This window comes from Crinia signifera, chromosome 8 (genome assembly GCF_055691185.1).
Source record: "Crinia signifera chromosome 8, ASM5569118v1, whole genome shotgun sequence".
Classification (NCBI taxonomy): domain Eukaryota; kingdom Metazoa; phylum Chordata; class Amphibia; order Anura; family Myobatrachidae; genus Crinia; species Crinia signifera.
Genome location: NC_139224.1, coordinates 63,194,117 through 63,221,576, shown reverse-complemented (window position 1 = coordinate 63,221,576; position 27,460 = coordinate 63,194,117). Strand labels below are relative to the sequence as shown.

The window sequence follows — 27,460 nt, the reverse complement described above, 5'->3', positions numbered from 1 at the left end:
CTCTCTCACTGATCCTTGTGCTTTTCCCTAACTGCTCTGTACATCCATAAAGAATGTTCCTGTAGAAGTTCTGGCAGTCTGATAATATGAGACCTTCAATAATGCTAAAAGACTCCAGTCCGTGGGTCATTCTATCGGAAAAGAGGTTAATTAGAGTCTTTGAAAATAAAGATGTTATCGAGTCTGTTCTAATGAAGAGTTGCAATGCACAATAATGGTCTCTGCCACTCAAGTGGCGTTTACACGCTATAGTCACATAGAGGGGCCGGTGCAGCGTTAAATGGTAATCAGTTTTACGGACTGATCGCTCTGGCAATGCGCCTGCTCTGTAGCTAAAATCATGCATTCACGTATGCAACTCAATGGCATCTTCGCTGACAGTGTAAGGAGCATAACTGGAACTGGGTAGTGATGGAACGTTCACACATACCCAGACTGTGGACCATATAGATGGAATTACAGGCTATGCAGAGTTGTACGTAAACAAAGATACGCCTGTATTCAAGACCTCTCATGCACCAAGGATAAGGCTGGTACTACCGTATGCAAACCATCTTGGTTTATATCCAGCTGTGTTGTTGTTTGTGTGGAGGTAGCGTCAGTGACAAACGCAGGATTTTTAGAGGGGGGTTTCCAAATGTAATCCAAAATCTCGCACTCTGCAGTGCATTGGAGTACAGTAAGTACAGGAGTCTCACGGAGGGTAACAGCCCTGAATATTGGTATTTTTATACACTGGATACTGTATGGAATACAGAATTAATATTCAACATTACAGATGGGCTGTTTTGAACATTTAAATAAGATAAGTGGTCAGGAAAAGGTTAAACATATTATAATAAATATACAAACATAAAAGAACCAGTACTGCACTTTCTAAAGTCCCAATCTCCCACTTCATGGTAAGGCTCCTTTCTCTTCCTCTTGGCAGCTACTCTCTCGTCCATTGCAATGTTTGAGGTCTCAGATCCACACATACAGTAAATGTGGTAGAAGAAGCTGGTACACTAGGCATGTGCAGTAGCTCTGCTCTATCCCTTACACTGCATGATGTGGTGGCAGCTATACTGATCATACTATATACCAGCTATTGTTGTCATAATTTAAGGCACTTTCCAAGAGGAGGGGGGTTCCAGGCAACCAGAAACCCCCCTGCATTTGCCTATGGGTAGCGTACAATACAAATCTCATGATCACTTATTAAAATGCAGTGGTATATCTATAATGGGTGCAGTGTACTCATTTTTGTAATACTTACCCTCCAGCAGGAGCAGTGGACCTTTTTCCAGCGATCTGCGCATGCGCAGTGGTGACTCTACTGCTCCTAGTGCTGCTCCCAGCAGAGAGGAGGGGGCCTAGCCTGACTGAGGAGGATGCAGATGGGCCTCCTCCTCTCCTAAGATGCCCCTGTTAAAATGGTTAATATTTTGGTCAGCATTCCCTCCTGTTGTGATCACCTACAGTATAACTCTCTCTGACCAGCTACACTGTGCACCTCCTCCTGGGACTCTTTGCTCTTTGGCTCCATTCTTTGTTTTCCCAGCTCTTTCAGTGGGTCTTAACCTTAACATGTTACTAATATGCAGAGGATGCGTACACTAAATAGGAACACCGATGGCTGATTAAGTTAGAGGTGACATAAATCACCGAAGGGGCTTTTCATGCTGGGGAAGGGGGAAGGGCTGCGTCTGGCAGCCTATGGGTGCAGTGGGAGGAGCTAGATGGGAGAGAAGGGTCTGCTGACCAGAGAGTGACTTCCTCTCTGGGAATTTTCTGGAACTGGTAAGATCTCTGCCTTGCCGGCTCCTGTACTGTCCTTTATAGATTCATTCTACTAACTATCTTTCTTTCCTTTAGCTTTCCTGTCTGCCTAACTGTCCTATCCCTCTCTCTATCTAGCCAGCGTACAATAGTGTGCCTCAGGGACTTAACATGCCCCGTCCGTCCAGGAACTTGCGCCCCCCCGCCCGCCTGGCTGACGCGCTGGACTCACCCATAGCCGGTGCTGCCGCCGGGGCCTCCCCAGGCCCACGGCGGGGTAGTCGGAGGAGTCCGGCGGGCGTCCAGCGGTCAGCGGCGAGTGCGTCACGTGGGCGCGGGTCCCGCACTGATGACGCGGCCGGCGGTCCTGGCGCGAGGCGCGCCATCGGACGCCCGGCCGCAGCGCGTGGGGCACGAGGGGGGAGAGGAGGCGGGGGGGCTCGCAGCAACGCTGCGCGGGGAAATGAAAACGCTCCTGTTGCCGGGAGAGGCGCCGCTGCGGGCGCTAGGCCGGCGGCGGTGACGGACATAAGGCCACTAAGACAGGCAAGGGGGAGAGGCGCATATGGGGGGAACCCTGGCCAGGCTGCAGGGCGCCCATCTGGCATCCCCATCCTAGCCAGCAGGCTGGCTAGGAGTAATGATGAGGTGCTACCTGCCGCCCGCCCCTCCAATATACCAAGGCTGGCCAGTAGGGTGGCAGGGCTAGTCAGGCTGCATGGGTTCCGGGGGACACTGGGGAGGTGGTGAATCCCCCCCCATCCCCGGCTAGATTGGGTATGTCCCCCTTACATTTAGCCAGGAGGCAGTGGCTGCGGAGAGCCAGGCTATTGCCTCGGCGCGCGGTCGGGGGAGGTGCCTCAGGGGTGACAGGGTCGGGGGTGGCAGCCCAGCAGGCGCAGCAAGCAGGGGGGACTGTGCAGGCAGAAGACAGGTGGCGGCAGTTAGTGTCTGTGTTGGTCCCACTGCTCAGCCAGACTGCGCCGAGCTCTCCTTCCAGGGGGCCGCAATCAAGTAGTTCCACTGCGCTGCTCCCCAGTGTGTCTCTTTCACAAAATGCTATGCCTACTCCAATGCCGGCTGTTCCCATTTCTACACCAACCGAGGAGGCGTCCACATCCGGCCCGCTGATCGGTTCCGGGGGCACGTCCAACCCAGCGACCCAGACGATGGCTGTAGCGGTGGCAGGAACATCAGGTGGGTCAGCGCGTAAGGCGAAGCGGCGCAGGCGCAAGTCGCGCACCTCCTCGTCCTCCTCCGGGTCCAATTCCGTGACATCGGAGGAGGAGGGCGGTCATAGGTCGCGGCGGAGGCATCGGCATTCTAGACGACGCCGTAGGTACTCCCGTTCCACCAGCGGGAGCTCGGGTTCACCACTTTTCCCAAAAGGAAACGTGGTGCGCTGCGATTATACGGCAGTATGCAGGGGTTTGCGCAGGAGCGTTCAGGAGCGAATCAATGAAGGAAAATTTGTGAGTTTCTTCACTATGACTGCGCAGGCTGAGAAGGACTATCGCGCTGCGAAGAAAAAGGGGGGTATAGGGGAAGCAGCGTATTGCACTTACCATAGATGGCAGGCAGGGCTCTTTATGTTCGCCGCATGCTATCTAGAGACCAGGCCGCAAGAACACATGAATATGGTGCGTTATATGCACATGATTCATGAAATGTTCATGTCGGATGGCGGCACAGCATGGAAATCGTATGATGAGGACTTCCGGCACAAACAGTCGGGGTCAGCCATCATAGATTTCGGATGCAAAGACGTAGAGCTTTGGGTAGGCAAGAAGCCGGCGTCATCCGTTACGCCCCCTCCCTCTCCTGCTCCTCCCGCCCCTACGGCTGCGGGCGCAGTTGCTAGGCGACCCCTTCCCCCCTTTCGGAGCAGCGCGGGTGGAGCACCCGCGGGCAGATGTTTTGGCTTCAATGGGGTCGGCTGCAACCTGGGAAACCGCTGTAGATTTAAGCATTCCTGCGCTCGGTGTTGGGGACCTCACCCCGTCAGGGATTGCAACCGTGGCAGGCAGGGGGCCGCTCCGCCTAGGCCAGCCGCCGGGGTTGCTCCTCAGTAAGGCCCCCTCCCCGGTTCGGGTGGATCGCATGGTCCAATGGCTGAACGATTACCCAGACAGACCTTGCGCGACTTTCCTGACAGACGGATTTCGTTTTGGCTTTCGTCTCCCCATTCGAGGCGTAGTTAACACGAAATCCCCCAGGAACCTCAAGTCAGCCATAGACATGCCCCTCGTAGTGCTGGAAAAGGTTGCCAAGGAAGTGAAGTTAGGGCGGATGGTGGGGCCTTTTGGGACTCCTCCGATCGGGGATTTGGTGCTCTCCCCGGTGGGGGTGGTCCCATTTGTCTCACCCGCCAGGCTCATCGGTGAACGACGCAATTCCTGAGGAGTTGTGCCGGGTCACTTATCAGTCTTTCAAGCAGGCTTTGGCTATCGTGCGAAATTTTGGCGCGGGGGCAATGCTGGCGAAGATTGATGTTGAGTCGGCCTTCCGTCTGCTTCCATTGCATCCGGACTCGTTCCGGTTCATGGGCTTCCGGCTACCCACGGGTTTCTACGTGGATAGGTGCCTGCCCGTGGGCTGCTCGATATCTTGTGCTTATTTCGAGCGTTTTAGCACTTTCTTGCACTGGTGCGCGCAGAAGGAGTCGGATGAGTGGGGCTTGGCACATTACCTAGACGACTTTCTATGCGCGGGCCCGGCCGGGTCCTCACGTTGCGCGGCACTGTTGGGCGTTGTACAGCGGCTTTTTGAGTTTTTTGGGGTGCCCATAGCAGTGGAAAAGACGGAGGGGCCAGTCACCTGCCTCTCATTCCTCGGGATAGAAATCGATACTCTAGCCGGCTGCTGCAGGCTTCCCCTTGATAAGCTTGAACGGCTACAAGGGGTGGTCTCAGTGGCTTTGTGCGCGGGCAAGCTTCAGTTGCGCCAGCTTCAGTCGCTACTTGGCTTACTCCATTTTGCTTGCAGGGTGATCCCGATGGGTCGGGTTTTCTGCAGAAAACTCGAACGCGCCATGGCAGGGATCCGGCATCCGTTGCATTTCGTGCGTTTATCTGCTGAGCTGAAGAGGGATCTCAAAATATGGAGTTCCTTTTTAGAACAGTTCAATGGGGTATTGATATGGCCGGCTCCTCGGCGTAGCAGTGCCCAATTGGAATTGTTCACGGATGCTGCTGGAGGGATTGGATTTGGGGCCTACCTGCACGGGTCATGGTGCGCGGCGCCATGGCCCGTGGAGTGGGTCGCAGAGGGCCTTACGCGCAATTTGCTGTTGCTTGAATTATTTCCCATTGTGGTGGCCCTTGAGCTATGGGGGGATAGACTAAGGAATTCCTGCATAGTTTTTTGGTGCGATAACCTGGGGGTGGTTCAGGCGATAAACCGTCAGGGCTCCTCCTCGCTCCCTGTCTTGAGGTTTTTGTCACGCTTAGTCTTGCAGTGCTTGCTTTTAAACATCCAATTCATTGCCAAGCATGTGCCGGGGGTGGAGAATTCGATCGCGGATGCTTTATCTAGGGGGGATTGGGCCCGGTTTCACACCTTGGCCCCCGATGCAGACATCGTTGGTGAGTCATGTCCCCCTTATGTTTGGCAGATGATCAGGCCGGCATGGAGGGCTTAGCCATGCGGGCCATCGCACCAAGGACTCTGAGATGCTACCAAGAAGGGTGGCAGGAGTGGGAGCAATTCAGGCTCTCCTCCGAGCAGGCAGGTAAGGCGCCCAGGGCGGCTATGGTGGCCTTTGTTTGGCACCTGTATTCTTTGAATTTCTCTGTTGCCGCAGTTAGGCGGGTGTTGTCCGGTGTCTCCTTTTTCTCGTCCTTGTATGGTCATGCTGACCCAACTAAGTCTTTTCTAGTTTCTAGGGCATTGAGGGGTTGGCAACGGGCCACTCCGGCAGTCTCCGACCGAAGGCGGCCTATTGATATTGCACTGCTCCCACCGCTGCTGGGTGCCCTCCGGGACGTTTGCTACCCCCGCTACGAGGTCCTACTGTTCCAGTTGGCATACGCAATGGCATATCATGGGGCCTTTAGGATTGGGGAGCTGGTGGCACCGTCCAGGAATGCCCCGTCGCCTTTGGACGTGACCGATGTGGTGGTCCAAAGGGATTCTGTATTGTGTCACATGCGACGGTCCAAGACGGACCAGACTGGGAGGGGGCGGTGGCTGTCTTTGCTCCCAGGTGCGGCGGAAGGGGTGTGCCCGGTGGAGATGGCCTTGGCCTTTCAACAGGTGCGCCCCGACCGCCCGGGTGCGTGGTTGATGCATGAGGACGGGTCACCGCTTACTAGGTACCAGTTCTGCCATGTCCTGGGCCGGGCGCTGGGGGCCTTGGGCCTCGATCCAAAGGAGTTTGGGTCTCATTCCTTTAGGATCGGGGCTGCTACGTCTGCAGCTGCGGGGGGCCGCTCCGACGCAGAGATTCAGTCTCTGGGCCGATGGCGCTCCGCAGTCTTTCGCAGGTACATTCGGCCAACTCTCTCTGTCACTTTGCCGGATCATGGTTCACTGGATGCATAAGCACTCGTCAACCTACTGTGGGGGTCTTGAGGTGTGTTCACATTTCCCCCGGGGGCACAATTTGGCTGATCCCTAATTTGTCATGGCGTAACTGATAGTTTACTCCGGGGGTTTGTGTGTTTTGTGCCTCAAGATCTGGTGCCATGGTCCAAAAAACGTTATCTTTTCCCCCCCTCTTGTATGCGTGTTTTTCAGTTTGCATTGTTCGGAATGGTCTTAATGTATTGTACCCTGTTGCAGGTCGGCAGGATGTCAGGAGCGTGTGGGTCATAGGCCATTCTTTCGTGTATTGGGCCTCAAGGTCGTCTGTGGCCTCGGATGTGTGCATGTATCCGGAAGCAAGCATTGTGCGATGGTTGGGTGTGAGAGGCATGCGCTGGTGTGCCTTGCAGGAACAGCTGTTGAGGGCCATGCAGAGCTACGGCACTCCCAGGGTGCTGATCATCCATTTAGGCGGCAATGATGTGGGGCAATGCACGACCCTGGAGTTACGGTCCCTCATCATCAGGGATTTTCATATTGTTGCGCAGGCATGGCCGGCTTGTAAACTGGTCTGGTCAAATATGATTCCCAGGCGTGTCTGGAGATCGGCACGATCTTGCCCGCGGGTGGATAGCTCTCGTAAAAAAGTAAATACAGCTGTTGAGCGATATGTTTTGGCGAGTGGGGGGGGTGTCATCCGACATGATGGCATCGTTTTCCAGAGAGCAGAGCTGTATAGGGAGGATGGCGTGCACCTGAGCACGGAGGGCATGGCGATGTTTTTGGAGGATCTGTTTTTGAGGAATCAGTGCTGAGCGTTGTTATGGTTGGTGGCGGTGCTGCGGCTTAGGGCCTAGCTTGGCGGTAAAGAACGGTCAGCTGTGTTGATGGAATGTGTGTACATTAGTGGGTGCGCTCTCCAGGCATCGATTGTCACGAGCCATACTTCTATGCACGGAAGATGGCTGCCTCCACCGACACCGGTGGTTGGCTGGGAGAGTTGGTCACCAGCGGTGTGTGAATGTTATGGTGACCCTACCCACCCCCTTTTCTTTGATCTGACCGTTCTTTAGTGCCGCCACCAATATTATAGTCTTTAGTTTGTTGTCAAAATAAATTTGACATTCGTTATTTTGAAACGCCAGCACTTGTGTCCGTGTCGTTATTTTAGATAAGTGTAGTTTAAGTTAAGTGTTAAGGGTTTAAGCATGAAGGTACCGATGGTGAATTTAAGGAACACCGATGGCTGATTAAGTTAGAGGTGACATAAATCACCGAAGGGGCTTTTCATGCTGGCTTGAGGAACAGAGAGGGGAAGGGCTGCGTCTGGCAGCCAATGGGGTGCAGTGGGAGGAGCTAGATGGGAGAGAAGGGTCTGCTGACCAGAGAGTGACTTCCTCTCTGGGAATTTTCCCCACCCACCCATCCCTATTTTCTGTCTCTATTTCTTCTTTGGGCGGCGGTAAAGAACGGTCAACTGTGTTGATGGAATGTGTGTACATTAGTGGGTGCGCTCTCCAGGCATCGATTGTCACGAGCCATACTTCTATGCACGGAAGATGGCTGCCTCCACCGACACTGGTGGTTGGCTGGGAGAGTTGGTCACCAGCGGTGTGTGAATGTTATGGTGACCCTACCCACCCCCTTTTCTTTGATCTGACCGTTCTTTAGTGCCGCCACCAATATTATAGTCTTTAGTTTGTTGTCAAAATATATTTGACATTCGTTATTTTGAAACGCCAGCACTTGTGTCCGTGTCGTTATTTTAGATAAGTGTAGTTTAAGTTAAGTGTTAAGGGTTTAAGCATGAAGGTACCGATGGTGAATTTAATACAGATTGCAACCCATTTCCCATCCAGGCTGTCAAGAGTTGCAGTGTTATTTGTTAACTGTATACGGTTCAATGTTGTGTTGTATGATACTATTACACCATACAGTATATTGTCTTGTTGTGTGCCATCTGCACTGTACAGTGCTCTGGACCACATGTGGCGCTATACACATAAATCATAATGATAATAGTAATGTACAATAATTTAGGTTAGTGGGATACATATTCCTTGACGTGGCAACCACTGGTAGTATCCATTGAAGAGGATAAGAAAATCCAGACAAGATAGAGTTAAAGTGACCTCTCTCCTTCATTTATAGGATACACTGTAACACAAACATGAAAAGTTAATTTCACAGACCAATGCTGCTGACTCAAAAGGTTCCAACTATAGCTGAGTGTTTACTTGATGCATTGACAGTGCAGCACAAGGTATTCTGTCATTTGTGCGCCAGCAGCATAACCCTTCTTGTCAATGCTCTCCCTCACGCTGCTTTAGGCCACAGTGATATTTTGCCAGAAGGCAAGGTGCAAAGATATATACAGCATTATAACAGCGTGCAATTTGTTCTAACAACCAATCAGATAATAGCTAAAAATTTTCAACACAAGCTTGAAAATGAAATCTAACATTTTATTGGATAATGTAGGTTACAGCTTATTTGTCCTCCTTTGGGTAGGAGTGCAGTATGTGGATTATAGCCAATGATACAGTTGTTACTCAACACATCGGAGTCCAGGAAGCACAGAATTGAGATATTTATTTGTTGTACCACTATGGCACTTGGTATGCGGTCACTGGGTAGACAATTGTTATTTACATTTAGATAAAAAATGTGTAAAAAAAAAAAGATGATATCATCTATATAATTATATATTATATATGTCTAGTGTCTGATTGTGTGTCTCTGAAACACTGTTATCTGTTGGCCGCGAGTGAAACTAAATCTCTTTCTCTCTCACACATGCACAAACACAGAGGCAATTACAATGTAGCAGGCTAGCTTTCGAAGCATTTGCTTCGAGCGGGCTTACTAGTTTCCTATATAAAGTAAACATTACAGGTCATTGTGATGAATAAAAGTGTTTGCTTGGAAATTTCTTACAGCTATTTTGACAAATTCACATGGCACTCAAAGGGTTAAGCATTGATAACCTTAAGACATGGACTGTTATGGTGCCTTAAGGACCGAGGGGTTTATTCAAACCTGCGATCAAGTAATTGCCGGCCAAGCCAGAGTAAAGGGATATGGTCACTAGGTCAACAAGCATTACAACAACCACTGAAGAAAACATGCATGAAGGTCAACATGCATGAATGTCAACATGACTGAAGGTCAACATGGGTTAGGGCGACAGGGACATTAGCTTGACATGGGGTTGACAGTCAAAAGGTTGTCATAGGGTTTAACTTCTTTTTTTTTTTGAGCAGGCATGTGCCGACAAACATGCCCTACCATCCACTAGGGCAGTGGTTCCCAACCTGGGTTACTAGTTCCCCTGGGGGTACTCTGCATACCAGTTGGGGGTACTCGAAAATAATATTGGTAATGGCGGAAGATGGAAAAAAGTATTTCGATGGCAGAAGAAGACCCATTGCCATGAAGAAGAACCATGTTATGTCACTTATGGTTCTGTCTTCAGCGTCATCAGTGTTTCCTTGTGCTTTTGCCTGACCAGCAATCCACTAGGAGCTTCCCATGCTGCCCTCAGACATCAGCAATCATCTGCACTGACACGGGTGGAAGAAGCAGCGGCATTAATACTACAGGTGTTAGTGGAACCCAGGAGACAGTACACAACCAGCGGCTAGACATGGAAGGGCACGATTCCTGTCCGTAACTCCTTAATATAAGGACATGCATAAGGATACGCATACCGCTCACTTCCACTCCACTCAAGTACTGTCTATATTTCAAATTGAGAGGAGGGGGTACTCTTCGATAAAAAGCCTAATCAAGGGGTACGGGAGAGAACAAAGGTTGGGAACCACTGCACTAGGGCACAGTGGGAGAATAAATCAGTGTAGCGAGGCATAATGCCCAAAGCCATGAGCCATGTGAGGGGACTCGTGCACTTTTTTTGTGTGTGTCATAAACCCTGTGTTGACCTTTTGACTGTCAACCTTCCCCATGTCAACCTAATGTCCCTGTTGACCTAACCCATGTCGACCTTCAGTCATTTCAACCTTTATTGGTCAACCTAACGCTTTTTATCTGTCTGTCTATTCAACGCTCCGTACTCAGAGTTAAATCCCGCCCGTTGCAAGCCTGCGAATTGATGTGCACGGCTTGCAAAAAATATCACAGGCCTGCGATTAGCCTATTTGACACTCACACAACATCGAATGTTTTTTCTTTTTTGGGCAGTCTGTACATAACCCAGGACTTACACGGCAGGTGCGATACAAAGAGATTGGAGCTGGAGCTGTCGTCTCATGACTTCCCTCCAAATGCCTGGGCACTCCTGCTTTTCCCCTGACACTCCCAGAAAACATCTGACTACCCCCCAAATGCAGGCATGTGATCAGGTCTGAAAAATCACCTGAGTTTGGGAATTGCTTAACCCAGTGGTTCCCAAATTGTGTGCCGTGGCTCCCTGGGGTGCCTCGGGACACTTGTAGGGGTGCCATGGGTTGGTCGTCCTAGACCAATTAAAATTATTTATGATCAATTATTTATGGACAATACCAGTTCTGGTGACTGCCCATCATAAAATATGTGTACACACAGAAGTAAATCCTGCCCTTTAACACATATAAACACAATCTACTTTATTTTATATAGGCCTAGGGTTGCCATGGAAAAATTCTAGTATTCTTGGGGGCCTTGATTCAAAAAGGATTGGGAACCCCTGGCTTAACCTATTCATGACAGGAAATGTGTTGAACAATAATCATTTTAATATTCTCAGCATTTGTGTTGCTGATTAAAATGTTTTAGTCTATACAAGCAATAATTGAAATACTATTTTTCAGCATATTGAATTGCAATTGATAGAATTTATATATTTTAAATGTTACCTTAAAGCAGGCATGTCCAAACTATGACCCTCCAGCATTTGTGAAACTACAAGTCCCATCATGCCTTGCCACAGTTTTGCTATTAGGGAAAGCTAAAATTATGGAAAGATACTGTATGCTGGGATATGTAGTTTCACAACAGCTGGAGGGCCACATGTCTGCCTTAAAGCATTTACCTTTGAAATGTAAACGCCACTATACCTACCATATACAGAGAGACCATTTTATTTTTAGTGAATAGTGTATTCTCTACTCAAATAGTAGTAGAAGGCTACAAGCAAGTATACAGAACATTACACGTCACAGCTGCACAATGTATAATGCAACACAACCGTATTTACTGCTCAGGTATAAGCATACTTGCCTACTTTTGAAAATGAGTTTCAGGGAGATTATAGTTGGTAATAGAATTTTGCACAGTGCCCCACTGAGGGGGCGTGTCATGCTCCACCCAAAGGGCGTGTCTAGTTCCATATATGGAGAGATTGTGAATAGAGATTGGGAATGTGGCACCTAGAAGCGTGGGTGTGTACTGCTACATCTGAGAGGAATCTTGTAAAATGACTTATATCCAAATGTAGATGAGCCCCAAAGCAGTTAGTAAGAGCTACTATACTTGCTAAAGTGCTGGGAAATGGCGCTGATGATTCAATGTAAATGTATCTACTGTATCTCTCATTCCTTTTTTTCCCAAAAATGTAACAGTGTAATGTGGGCTAGGTGAAATGAGGGAGATTGCTAGACTAATGAGGGAGAGAGGGAGATTGCTGCTATTTCAGGGAGTCTCCTGCAAAATACAGGAGGGTAGGCATCTATGGTGGAAGTGATCACATCATCATTCGGCATCAATTCTGAATGCTTATACTGTACCATGGGGGACAGTAAAGGGCCATACACACTGGGCGACTTTGAGCTGAACGCTGCTCGAAACAGCAAGATGATTTAATGTAAATGTAGTCATACATGCCTCCATTCAGACTGTTCATGGGTTGTATGGAATTTGTTTTATGCAATCACTGCAAGTTGAAGATTGGATGTAATTGCACACGTGGCTGATCATTGTTGGCTATATTTAGAAAGCCTGTTTATTACAGTAGCAAACTCACTCTAAACAGAGTTTTCTTCCCATATATTTTTATGTTAGCACAACTGATAGCCATTGAGGCTCCGTGAGGTATTTTATCTGACTTGGCGATTTTGCAGAATAGTCACTGGGCAAACTGAGGACAGTTCAGTCTATCTGCAGCCGAGGAAATGAGCATAGAGATCCAGAGGCAGACCCCCACCTAGTCGGGCTCTCCACTCATCTAATTACTCCTACTATTTTGAAATGGTTTATTTCCCTGATCTCATTGTGACAAGCTGGGACACAACACAAGCAGCAGCTGCTTCTCTGACCGGAGCCTGCGAACATATAACAGATGTCAGCAGCTGGACCTCGATCACAAGGGAGAATATTATCAAGTGGGGCTTTTCTCTTAAAGTGACTTCCCTACTAAGTGCTGTCTGGAAGAGAAAATAAATCTTTCAAGTGCAGCTGCAATGACAATGCAAAACTTCCAAAGGTGGAAAAGGCATTGCCTTCCATTTGTCATCAGTGATGAAATACTGATGTCTTATTGATCACTATATATTGCGTTGTTAAATGTCCAGACCCAACATATTCTGCTCACTTCTTGGTCTATAGTATATGGACCCAACGTATAGAATTATATGGAATCACAGAATAAACAGTACACAAATAAATTGTACTTAATGCTTATATTTTATATCATGACACAATGCATACTTGCCTGCTTGCCTGGAATGTCTGTGAGGGTTGGAAGTTTTCAGATGTGCTTTCAGCCTCCAAGGAAAGCAGATTAATGTCCCTCTGGGAATAGATGACATGATAGGCCTAATTCTGCTCTGATCACAGGGCAAATTTGTTCTCAATATAGGCAAAACCATGTGCACTGCAGGTGGGGCAGAAGTAACATGTGCAGGGAAAGTTACATTTGGGTGGGATGTGTTGAAACTGAAATTTAAACTGCAGTGTATAAAAAAAGCAGACAGTATTTACTCTGCATAGAAACAAAATAACGAACCCAATTCTAACTACTGTATCTCTGCACATGTTACATCTGCCCCACCTGCAGTGCACATGGTTTTGTCCATTTTGAGAACAATTTTGTCCTGCAATAAGGTTGGAAATAAAGGTTTCATGTGCAGTGAATCTCATCATAGTGGTACCACCCCATGTTGTTTTGGATTAAATAACTGACAGTATATTGATAGTCAATAGGTCGACAACAATTGTTCAGCAGGTCGATAGGGTCAAAAGATCAACATTAGGATAGCATGCAGATTGTTGACACAGAAAATGTTGACAATTAAGCCCCATTTACACTTAGCAGTATTTTACATGATTTAGGTAATTTTTCCCCTTCTGAGCAATATCATGTAATCCATGCAGTGGTGTATTTATTTTTTTCAAGTACAGTACACCTCCCAAGGTGTGTTTTTAAATTATGTGGAGTGCTGGGCAGGAGTGCAGTTGCTCAGAACATATATACATACATACATGTTATCATGTATGTAATATATGTGCTGTATCGATCCCCTGCCTTACAGTGCCAGGGAATCAGCATAAACCATTACACAGTTAAGCCCACCCCGGCCAATAGGAGTGTTGGGGCAGCAGGCGTAACACTGTAATGGTTTATGCTCAATCCTGGGCACAGTGCAATCAGTGCTGGCGATCAATGGGAAGGAGAGTGTAGATAAAGCCCAGAAATCTTCTGGCGTGACTAGTGCCATCAGTGCATCTGGGCGAGCCACTGAAGGGGTTAAAAAATGTTCCTTGTGTCATGCCCTGTGTCATCCTGCATGTACAGACAATGAAGCACATCGTTAATGATGGCCATTCTGCAGAATGCAGTATGGCCTACACTCCCCCCGCTGCTCCCCTCACCGATGCTTCTCCATCAGCATCAGCAAGTGTGTATGCACTTGCAGATGCCAGTGCCTTGCCAGGTCCACACTGCCATCTTAATGGGTACCCGGCTAAAGCCTCCCTCTGGTGCCTAAACCTAACTGTCCCTTTTGCAACCTAACCCTAGCACTCCACCAAGTGCTTAACCTAAACTGTCCCCTCCAGCAGCTTAACACTAACCCTCCCCAAGTGCCTAACCTAAACCTAAAAAAATGTTGACATTCCATGTTTTGAAAATGTTGACCTTTTGACCAAGTCAACATAAGTCTATGTTGTTCATTTTACTCTTGACCCTCTCTACCTTTTGACCTTGTTGACCCGTTGTCTGTCATCCATCTGGTGTCCTCCTATTGATTGTCTACCTATTAACTGTATATTTTCCATATCGATACCCACCGTGTATCATAAAGGTGTGATTTGTGTGGCAGCGATGTCACCTCGATCCCTTATCTACTAGTTGGATATCCCCACCAAGAGAATGGTACTAAAGCTGGGTACACATTATACAATATATATATAGTGCCATGGACAAATGATCTAGCGCTAAAACACTAGACTGTATCATTAACAATATTGTTCAATGACCTCACCCCCCCCCCCCCTCACTGATCCAAAAAATCTAATTTGACTGCCTGTTCTGATAACTGGGGGGAAGGGGTGGGAAAACGCATCATTAACAACATAGACGGTAGATGATTTGCAGTTAATATCATTAACGAAAATGTTATCTTGCATATTATTTGCAAATATTGTATAATGTGTACCCGGCTTCAGTATTGGTCAAAAATACAATTTCTGTTTTGTCCTTATTTAAATTTACTTTAGGGCTCCGTTGTTAATTGCATTAGTTAAGAGAGAGCAAAGTTAGTACTGAGCTATAGAAATGTACTGTAGTTACACCTCTGTAATGATACAATTAGGAGTTGATCTACAGGTATATTAATTTCATAGTATGTATGTAATTGCCAAATCCTAATGATGGGTGTAGATCATTTGGTCTACAACAACTAGGTTAAAAAGCATTGGGTCGACACCACTAGGTCGACAGGAAGCAAGGTGGATATGGGTTAAGGTCGACATGGGTCTAGGTCGACAGGACATTGGATTGACACAAGCATTGGGTCGACATGGGCAAGGTCCACAGTCAAAAGGTGACATGGGGTTTTTCACAGCTTTTTTACCTGAATGTCGACACAGTCGACATGGACACAGTTTGAAGTGCACCGCATCCCCTCACATCGCTCGCTTCGCTTGCAATGCTTCGGGCACGGTGCCTTGCTATGCTCGGCACACTATTACCACGCCCTAGTGGATGGTAGGGCATAGAATACCGTCTGTCGGCACATGTCGGCTCATTAAACAGTGAAAACCCCCATGTCGACCTTTTGACTGTCGACCTTGCCCATGTCGACCTAATGCTTGTGTTGACCTAATGACCTGTCAACCTAGACCCATGTCGACCTAAACCCATGTCGACCTTGTTGCCTGTCGACCTAGTGGTGTCATCCCAATGCTTGTCGACCTAGTTGCTGTAGACCTAATGACCGTCTCCCACTTAACAAACCCAAATGAGAAGAAAGATTGTGGGTGCATATACTGTATACAGTATATGAGAGTGATGAAAATGAGGCACAAATTATCACTTGCCAGTCTAATGAATTGCTGGTTTTCCACACTATTGGCACACAGCAGTATCAGGCCTTCATACTGTACTTTGATTGCGCAGGGCACTCCCTCCCCAAGTAATCAGATAGATCTCAATGAGAAGTCATTCACACCTCCCTTCCTTATAGATAACGGCTTTTCCCTGCACAGTCAGTAACTAGTACAGGTTAAGTATCCCTTATCCAAAATGCTCGAGGCCAGAAGAATTTTGGATAACTGATTGTTCCGTATTTCAGAATATTTTTATAATTCAATGATGTATCTTGAGGTATCTTGCATTTATGTTGTACAAACACATCAACCACATGAAATACCCACAAATATATTCTTATTTGTGCATAAAACAAGGTTTCATAACATGAAACAAAGTTTGTGTAATATCTCAGATATTGAGGGCCTTATTCTAGTTCACTCTTTCTGACAAATTCCTTCTTAGATGGACAAAAACATGTGCACTGCGGGGGGGGGGGGGCAGATGTAAAATGTGCAGATACAATTAGTTTTGGGTGAGTTATTTAGTTATTTTGTTTCTGTGCAGGGTAAATACTGGCTGCTTTATTTTTAGACTGCAATATAGATCTCACTTTGAAGTAAAACCCCACCCAAATCTAATTCTCTCTGCACATGTTACATCTGCCCCCCTGCAGTGCACATGGTTTTATCCATCTAAGAAGGATTTTGTCAGAAAGAGTGAACTAGAATAAGGCCCTGAGAGTTTGAATGCGAAACCATCATTGTCTTGCACATATTTAGTGCCAGTTACATATCATGTCTTCAGCAGTGCTGTTACAGATATCCCCAGTAGTGCCAGTTACATATCATGTTTTCAGTAGTGCTGTTACAGATGTCCCCAGTAGTGCCAGTTACATATCATGTTTTCAGTAGTGCTATTACAGATGTCCCCAGTAGTGCCAGTTACATATCATGTTTTCAGTAGTGCTGTTACAGATGTCCCCAGTAGTGCCAGTTACATATCATGTTTTCAGTAGTGCTGTTACAGTTGTCCCCAGTAGTGCCAGTTACACATCATGTTTTCAGTAGTGCTGTTACAGATGTCCCCAGTAGTGCCAGTTACATATCATGTTTTCAGTAGTGCTGTTACAGTTGTCCCCAGTAGTGCTAGTTACATATCATGTTTTCAGCAGTGCTGTTACAGATGTCCCCAGTAGTGCCAGTTACATATCATGTTTTCAGTAGTGCTATTACAGATGTCCCCAGTAGTGCCAGTTACATATCATGTTTTCAGTAGTGCTGTTACAGATGTCCCCAGTAGTGCCAGTTACATATCATGTTTTCAGTAGTGCTGTTACAGATGTCCCCAGTAGTGCCAGTTACATATCATGTTTTCAGTAGTGCTATTACAGATGTCCCCAGTAGTGCCAGTTACATATCATGTTTTCAGTAGTGCTGTTACAGATGTCCCCAGTAGTGCCAGTTACATATCATGTTTTCAGTAGTGCTATTACAGATGTCCCCAGTAGTGCCAGTTACATATCATGTTTTCAGTAGTGCTATTACAGATGTCCCCAGTAGTGCCAGTTACATATCATGTTTTCAGTAGTGCTATTACAGATGTCCCCAGTAGTGCCAGTTACATATCATGTTTTCAGTAGTGCTATTACAGATGTCCCCAGTAGTGCCAGTTACATATCATGTTTTCAGTAGTGCTGTTACAGATGTCCCCAGTAGTGCCAGTTACACATCATGTTTTCAGTAGTGCTGTTACAGATGTCCCCAGTAGTGCCAGTTACATATCATGTCTTCAGCAGGACCGTTACAGATGTCCCCAGTAGGCTTTTAGCGAGACATTTTTTTTATTATTCACTTTCTGGAATGTACTGTATGATTTTCAGAATAATTGTGATAATGGATATTTGGATAAGGGATACTCAACCAGTACTAAACATAGTTTAGTTGCAAGCAGATACTTCCAAAATGCTGCTTAACATACTGCCAAAACACTGCTTAAAGATGCATTGGCCATAAAAACATTCCAGCTGCTAAGTGGAAATGAGTAACTTAATTTCAATTTTGTCATTGTACAAATATATGATTTGATTAAATTGTTTAGTTTGGAAATATTGACATTTTGTTAGTTTTATAATTGCATAAACACTCTGAGTAAAAAGATGTAATATCCTCACTGATATATGTGGTAAATTAATTTGTGAATTTAACTGTCAGTGAAAAAAAATGAAAAATATTTAATAGAGAAATGAAAAATGTGTAGATGTTGCAGTAACCCGCAGCAACCAACCAGACCATATTTAAATGTTATTTTTAATGTCTCACCTGCTTTCGACAAATAAAGTTGTGAAATACAGGATTGCTTTGAACTAGTGCACATTGTACTTTCTTAATAAATAACTTTCTACTTTCTGTTAATGAAATGATATACCGTAAGATTATCTCAGTCCTGCCATCAACTGCAATGAGGAACCAGAAACATACCTCCCAACAGTCCTGTTTTTCACGGGACCACCCCAGTTTTTTGGGATGGAGGGCCGGCAATGTCCGGTGGCGGGGGGGGGGGGGGGGGGGGCAGTTGGAGACCCCCCAGCTTGAAGTAATAGATGCTGTACGCATGTGCACAGCATCTATTCAGCGACAAAGAGGACAAACATGGGGCGTGGCCCGCCTGTGCCCTCATTTACATATGACACCCTCCATTTGCATAGGCCACGCTCCTTTTGGTCGCGTATGGTATGCAGAAAGGCCATTTACTTTTCGCTGGGAGTCTATGGTTAAATCTTTGAGTCAGGGAGTAATCAAACATTACTCATCCTGAAACTTTACTAAAGATTTACTAATGTGCTTTTTAGAACAAGGAAACGAGTTTTAAAATAAGAGGCAGAAAGATTAAATGTAACATAAGAGGTTTAAATCAACTCTGCCTACAATTGTGCACACAAATCTTTGTGCCAGAGCCAGGGCAGCCAAGAGGAATTCTGGGCCCTGGTAAATTTTTTGAGGCGTGGCCTGAGTGTAGGAGGTGTGGTCACCTCCTGCACTTCGGCCACACCCCAAAATGTTTAGAGCAGGTGAAAGAAAACTCTAAAAACTATGAACTCAGCAGCAGGAGTGCTGTCTACAGCACATACTATAGAAGTGTGTGCTGCTGTTGCTGCCTGGGAGGGATGGCGGGGGAAGGGAGGGGTCAGACCAGGTCCCCTGCCGGGCCCCTCCAGCAAGCCCGGGCCCAGGTTATTAGTATCCACCCCTCTCGGCTGCCCTGGCCAGAGTAAAAAGGGGGTGTATGCCTGCTGGAAGAGAGGCTAGTGTCAGTGATTTGTTTTTTTTACCATATTAATTCATTGGGCTAAATTACTAAGATGGGAGTTCTATTACATAGTAATAAGGTAACAGTTAATGAGGTTGAAAAAATACTTTAGTTCATTAAGTTCAAACTTTATTTGATCTCTGTTATAAATCACCCACATGAGGTTACTACCTATCTGCTATAAACCAGAATCCCTGACCACTTAAAACGACTGTCCAATTTATTTCGGAGTCCAATATAGTATATTATGATAAATGATTATAACCCTGGATTCTTATTTCTGCATAAAAATTGTCTAACTCTTTTATGAATGTGCAGTATCTACTGAGTCAGTCATCACACCCTTCTTATCTTACCTGCCCTCACTGTAACCAAACCCTTCCTTTTCATGGTGACAAACTTATTGAAGATGGGATGTTGCCCATAGTAACCAGTCAGATTCTATCTAAATAAATAAGAAGTAGAATCTGGTTGGTTGCTATGGGCAACATCCCATCATCAGTAGAACTCCCATCTTAGTAAAGGGCCCCTTACACTTGTGAGATTTTGTCAGATTTGACCCAGTTCAGATGGATTGGGCCAATCTATATGACAAAGGGGCAGATGTATGAACCAGCTTTAAGTGCAGAAATGAATGCTGGTTAACTGGGTGGGTGTGGGGGGGGGGGGGATTACGAGTTACCTAATGTATTACTAGCGCACCTAGCGTGAGCCAGGTTATGCTCAGCGGGGCTGTTCCCTGCAATCCCCCCCCCCCCCCAGTGTTTAGCTGGGGCTAGCGTTGTCCTATTCCCTACTGTGGGGACTACGCTAGCCCTGCTTGAGACTCGGGCTGTGCTGGAGATCTCGCGGTTTTAGCATGATCTCGCGCATGCCCATTAGAGCCAGCTGGGGGGGAAGCGCACTGCTCATGTGCGGGGCGCCGGGGGGAGCCGATAAGGAGAGCCGTAAACACTGAACATAACGGCTCTCCTTATCGGCTTTGGGGGGGTGTCATACATCTGCCCATAACGCGTGCCCGCTTCTCCACGTTATGCTGGAGAAGCGGGACCCGTTATTTAATAAACATTATGGGCAGATTCATACATCTGCCCCACTATCTGATGTGCTTGTCTGACAAAATCTAATGTGCCTGATGTGTAGCAACCAGTGCACAATCCCCTTTGCATTGGGTCTAACCAAGAGATTGAGCACATAGGATAAATCTCGTCAATCAGGTCCATCTTGTTGGACAACAAGAACTCAATATTTTGTTTTTATGAAAGAAACAAACAAATGGTTATTTTCTAATGGTGCCCATACATGCACCGATCCCGGCGTGCGTTCTGTGCTTAACTAGCACACATCGCATCGCATCGTATGCCTTGTGCATGCGTTGTGCATGCGATGCAATAAAAAGCTAGTACAAATAGTATGTGCAGCACATACTTTTTGTACTGTGCGATGAGGTGCCGCGGGAGCGCGCAACTCATCGCATAGTATCGCAACCGCCGGGATCGGTGCGTGTATGGGCACCATAACTAAATTTTCAGGAATGTTATTAATAATTAACGGAGACAAATATACTATATTAATTTCTTAAACATGACTGAAACAGAAATTAGTACAAGATTATTATTATTATTAACATCAGTTTCATATATAGCACATACATATTCCGCAGCGCTTTACAGAGAATATTTGAACATTAACATCAGTCCCTGCCCCAGTGGAGCTTACAATCTATATTCCCTACCACATGTATATGCACACAGACATTCCAGGGTTTATTTGTTGGGAGCCATTTAGCCTACCAGTATATTTTTGGATTGTGGGAAGAGACCGGGGTATCCGGAGGAAATCAGCAAATGCTGTTTGATATGATTCTCATGGTATATCTATGATAGTTACTGTTAAACCACAAAATAAGGCACAATGTTGGGTAAACAAAACCATCAAAAGATGATAAGCACTAAAAAGAAGGCACTGTAGTGGTTATTCTGGTTCATTCTCAAAGGCACAATCATTCTCTAATAGACAAAACCATATGCACTGCAGGTGGGGCTGATGTAACATGTGCAGAGAGAGTTAGATTTGGGTGGTCTTTGTACTTCAAACTGATATCTATATTACAGTGTAAAAATAAAGCAGCCAGTATTTACCCTGCGCAGAAACAATAAATCTCTCTGCACATGTTACATCAGCCCCACCTGCAGTGCATATGGTTGGCCATGTTTTGTGCATTAGAGAGTGATTGTGCCTTTGCGAGTGAACCAGAATAACCCCCTGTATTTGCAGGCTAGTAATGATTTTGGTGCGAGTTTCTTTTCTCCTTTAAATTGTGGCAGAGGTTACGTTGTCATTGTTGCAGCATCTAGAATAGAACAGACTGGATAACAGAAAGACCTTATGCATAAATTGTTCCCATTTTACAGGTTGAATCTAGCAATAACCAGTTTAGAATGTTTCTGGCCCAGAAATGGGCTGAATTGTAAGTGTGAAGCATTTCTTAGAGTGCATCAGAGCATGAAGTGTGTGTAAGCAGTTTGGCTGTCTATTACTGACACTGCTAATGTAATCTTGCATGTATCTTATAATATTTCCTCACCACCTGATCTTGATAACTTGGGAAGCAGGACAACACTGAAATAATAATATTCCATACATTGAGAAATTTCATTGAATGGAGATAAAATAAAAAAAAAGTCGGAAAGGTAAATGATGGGAATAATGATAACACCAACCAGTGTGGGTTTTTCTGTTTTAGGCTTAGCTAAGGAGTATATGCTTCTCTATGCCTAAATATTAAAGACGGTGTACATTTTATCAAGACACTGCCTTAGTCAGGCATGTCCATACTATGGCTCTCCAGCTGTTATGAAACTACAAGTCCCATCATGCCTTGCCACAGATTTGTTATTAGGGAATGCTAAAACTATGCCAAGGCATGCTGGGATGTGTAGTTTCACAAAAGCTGGAGGGTCACAGTTTGGACATGAATGGCCTTAGCGGTATATTTACAAAAGTGGGGGTTGTCCATAGCAACCAAACATTCTATATATTATATAATAGAACATTCTTCATAAATAAAAATAACCTGATTAGTTACAATTGCCCACATCTCTACTTCTATAAACCCACACTTTAGAAAACGAACCCCTTTGTTTTTGATCAAAACTGCTACATGGCTGTTCCTTTATTTTGTGTACACATTTATATAGCTCTTTGTATACTTAATTGAATTGCATGACAAAGGTAGCACACAGAGCCGTCCCTAGCCTAAATGACGACCTAGGCAAGATTTTGTCTGGTGCCCCCTAGCACCGCCACTAGTTCCGCCTCTGACCCTGCTCCCCTTTCCCAGCACCATTAACCCTCATCATAGCAGTCATCATTTTGGTGCTCCTACCCACAATATTTTTAATAGAAACAGTGCACACATTCGGTGCTCAGCCCAAACAGGGGTATGTTCTTGCTGGGAAGGGGCATGGCCACACAATAATACCCCCCATTCAAATTATGCCACACAAATAGTGCAACTTTATTCACATTATATATTGTGATGGTGTCCCTTATTCACATTACATCACACAGTAGTACCACTTTACCGTATGTACATTTCTCCTCACATTATTCACATTATACCCGTAGAAAAAAATCCTGAGAAAATATTGTATTTTAAGCACCTCCATGGCCACACTGCAACCCAGCATAAAGCAGGGTGTGCTGGGCAGAGGATAAGAGCTGCAGCTGCTGCTGTCACTTAAGGGGAGGGGGCCCAGGGCCCCCACTGGGCCCTTCCATCAGACTTTGGCCTGGGTAATTTGTACCCTTTACCCCTTTCTCTCTGTACCCCTGATGTTACCACACAGTAATGCCCCTTACACATTATTAATGTCCTTATAACCATAATGCCTCTTACACATTATGCCAACATTAATGCCCTTCATACACATAATGACACACATAATGCCCCTTACACATACAGTATGTTGCACATTATTAATGCCCTTATACACATAACACACATAATGCCCATTACACATATGTTGCACATTATTAATGCACTTATACACATGACACATATTACTATTGTAAAGCGCAACGGAATCTGCTGCACTATATAAGAACTTGGAAATAAATAAATAAAATAATGCCTGTTACACATATGTCGCACTTTATTAATGCATTTATACATGACACACATAATGCCCCTTACACATATGCCGAACACTATTGTAAAAGCAACCTACCCGCAGATAGCACTCGCACAGCCGCTAACACTGTGACCTCTGCCTCTGCTTGGATAAAGATGTTTCCTCATACATCTGGACTCTCCTGGCCATTTCTGCTAACGTTGGTGCCTTTTTTGCTGAAAATTCATCTTATATGCATTGTTATGACCAGCACACACAAAGAGCTTCCAATGATTAAAATGATATGCGGCATGCCTATATTCTGTGTGCGACTGTGGCTGTACCTGCATACGGAATACTATGTTACAGGGATTTCCATGAATACACTATTTCATATGCAGATACAGCATCACTCACACACAGAATATAGGCATGCTGCATATCATTTTAATCAGCAGAAGCTGCTGATGCCCCTGGGCATTCCAAATGCCCTAGGCAATTGTCTAGTTTGCCTATGTCTAAGGCCGGCTCTGGTAGCACACATGTACTTCAGAATAGCTGTAGTAAGTGGTCCGTGTGATAATGGTCAGAGTTCATAGGAATGCTGAGTGAGGGCAGTGAATTTTACTTTAGGGTTAGGTCCATTGTTCATAGTTAATACCATGTGCACATCATCTTGTCGCTGTTCATGAACAACAGCAGAAAACTTCAACGCTGAACAGTTAAGATGTCATAAAATACGGCAAGTTTATACAGAACTGGCATATTAGGTGCTTAAGCGACTCTAGGTTATATGTACTGTACTAATACTTAAAAATATATCCTATTATCCCCCAAAAAACTTTGGGTGTGGAAAACTTAGTAAACTTTTTCTTGATGTTTTACCGATGTTAATTATTAGCTACCCGATATGGAAAATGGAGCTGTTTTGGGGCTTTTGTGTCATCTGCTTGCGGTCACAAATCACATGTGAGGAGACAGAGGTGGTAATTAGAGGCTAATGTATAGGGAGATAAAGATATACAGAGTGGGAGCAGAGGCATACACAGAGGATGTGATAATCAGGAGGAAGGGGTGGAGTCATGGGAGGAGAGGAGAAATGCATTTTGCTTTCTACTAGGAGTCAGTGTTGATGTTGAGGAAGGCAGACAGAGAAGGAGGAGTAGACTGGTGGAGATGTAACTGGATGATGGTTGGGGAAGGTCACATAGACGTACTTTAAGAAGTGAAGTACATCGAAGTAGCTCAGCCTGCAAAAGTGCTGGTCTCAAGCATTCTATTAGGGACTGGACCATCGGTGCACCCCTACGACTGCACTTTGGCACCCCAGGATGTCAGTTTGAGAGCATCTGCTCTAATACATTTTAGCCTTGTTGCTATTTTGATGCCTGAGTAGGGTCGCTGTATACATCTATGTGATATTGTTTTGGTTTAGGTTAAAAACTCATTGATCAAGGACCTATTTGATGTTTCTTCTTTATCCATTAACCCTTTGCAGTCCAATTTTTTTTTATTCAGAAATGGTCTACATTGAATGTTGAACAATGATAATGTTCTTATTTTAAACTGGCTCACCATTGGATCTGCTACTAGAGCTAGGGCTGTTGAGCCTGACTAGATGTTGGACCTGAAAGGGTTAATGCATTCTTTGGTATTCCCCTGTATTGCTTCCTTTAAGATATTATTGAACAGAGAACAGCTGTAAATCACTGAATAAGCTATGACCCAGCATACTTATCAGTGTTTTAAATGGGGAACGCTTTGTTTTATATTGACTAAAATGTAATATTTTTAGTAGAGCTAAAGTAACTGTTAATAATAAAAGAGATAGCAAAAAAACTGTTCCGTGTGTATGGTTGTTAGAAACTGTAAAGTAGTTCAGTTCAGGATCTGAATTGTAAATGGAAAAAAATATACACTGGAGAATAGTAACCTACAAATCAAGGGAGATCGTGAAGCTCAATTAATGATTCATGAAAGTTTTGGGCAGTGAGGGTAAAAGTTATACTGAAAGATATAGAACAAAAAGAGAAAGTTTCAGAATGGTTGACATCCAAGTGCAAACAGGCAGTTTGGTTGTGTTCTCATAAAATGGCTGCTTCCACTGTGTGTTGCAAATAAATCTGATACTGATGTCAACAAATACAGCCATATTACATATATTACATATTACAGCTCTGGAGTTTGGAGTTCTGTAGCAGTTACTGTATGATTAATTTAATATCCTTACATAAAATTAGTATGGCATGTTCTGACTTTAATATTACTGTATACCACGTGTGATTCTTTAATTACTAATTACAGTTGTTTTGTGTATTATTACATTAATAGAGTATTATGATTATTCTGGTTGCAAATGCAAAAGTGTACCACCTGTAATGCTGTGTACACACGGCACAATTTGACATTCGATTTTGAATATATAGTCAAAATTGAATTGGGATCGCATATACATCGTATGGAGATAAAACATGTTTTTAAGCGTTCTATCCCAATTTGATGCCGATGCGCACTCCCGTTCAGCTGAATTCGAAATGCCAAATAGAGAGTAGAGTAATGTCTTTATAGTGCAAAAATAATATATACAGTATAGCATGAATTGTATGTAAATAGCATGACTTAGCAAAGATTGCATAGTAATCGAATCTTAAGTCTAATAGCAAAGGAATCTCACCGTGTGTACACACCATAACTGTATATTGATCCATAACATTAAAGTGTGCATTGATACATTAATAGAACATCTGTTTATTTTTGTGCCTGCCAGTATTCTAAGTTTACATTAATTTATTACATTAATAGTGCAATTGCGTTAATATAAAGTTTTCATTATTTTTATGGATGACAATATTTAATTATTTATGTTCATTTGCACTGTTAATGTACTGTATTGGCTAAATATACAATACACATATTGGGCAAATGTATTAAGCCTTAACAAGAGATAAATACAAGGGTGATAAAGAGAGATAAACGTCCAGCCAATCACATCATAACTGCCATGGTACAGCCTGTGTTTGAAAACAGTCAGTAAGGAGCTGATTGGCTGGACGTTTATCTCTCCTTATCACCCTTGCATTTATCTCTTGTTAAGGCTTAATACATCTGCCCCATTGAGTGAAATTTACTGAGATGAGAGTTATATTTCAGATGGGATGTTGCTATGGGCAACCAATCAGATTCCATATTTTATCTTCTAGAAGGGGCTAAATAAATAAGAAGTAGATTCTGATTGGTTGCCCATAGCAGAATCTAATCTGAAGTAGAACTCCCATTTTAGTAAATTTACCCCATCGTTTTACCTGGAAACATGGCAATATTTTGAACATTACTAAAACAAATGTTAATCCTGTTATAAGCTAAACATTTTTGTGATTATTCTATTGATCTGATTGTGTTTTTATTTTAATTGTAGGAGGAATCTTCTATGTTCTTCCAATTTGGGCCTTCGATTGAGCAGCAAGCTTCTGTTATGCTTAACATTATGGAGGAATATGACTGGTACATTTTCTCCATTGTCACTACCTACTTCCCGGGATACCAAGACTTTGAAAATAAGGTGCGGAGCACTATTGAAAACAGCTTTGTGGGTTGGGAACTAGAAGAGGTAATCCATTTGGACATGTCTTTAGATGACAATGACTCTAAGATCCAAAATCAACTTAAGAAACTCCAGAGTCCTGTCATCCTACTGTACTGCACAAAAGAAGAAGCCACATATATATTTGAAGTGGCCAATTCAGTAGGATTGACAGGTTATGGCTACACCTGGATTGTACCCAGTCTGGTAGCTGGAGACACCGACACTGTGCCAGCCGAGTTCCCCACAGGACTCATATCTGTGTCCTATGATGAGTGGGACTATGATCTACCTGCTCGAGTGAGAGACGGGATTGGTATAATCATCACCGCAGCTTCTACCATGTTGTCTGAGCACAAGTCCATTCCCCAATCGAAGAGCAGCTGCTACAACATCCAAGAGAGTAGACATGATGATGCTCATATGTTAAACAGGTAGGACATATGATTTTGGGTATAGAATTTGGTGTTTCGAAACGTAACAATAATATTTGGTTGATGTATGAATAGTGCACATTTTTTCACAGGAGTACTTAAAGAAAGTAATGTTGAGCAAGACAGGTAGTAATCTTGGTCACTAACAAGCTATTGTAAAATCTAAACAAATGATAATGCAAATGTTTAGTAACTGGGTGTGGTATGGCGGGCCAATAGTGGGATTCCAACGGTCAGTGTACCAAGATTGGAATCCCGACAGCCGTTACTCTGA

The 27,460-nt window shown here is 44.7% G+C and overlaps 1 protein-coding gene across 1 annotated transcript in view; it reads left to right on the top strand.

The window, feature by feature from the left end:
* GRIN2B (glutamate ionotropic receptor NMDA type subunit 2B) overlaps positions 1 to 27,460 on the top strand; it is a 549,931-nt gene that overhangs the window by 302,189 nt on the left and 220,282 nt on the right. The window contains exon 4 of the mRNA XM_083156581.1: positions 26,588 to 27,186. Within this exon, the coding sequence (XP_083012707.1) occupies positions 26,588 to 27,186 (599 nt within the window). The remainder of the gene's footprint in view (positions 1 to 26,587; positions 27,187 to 27,460) is intronic.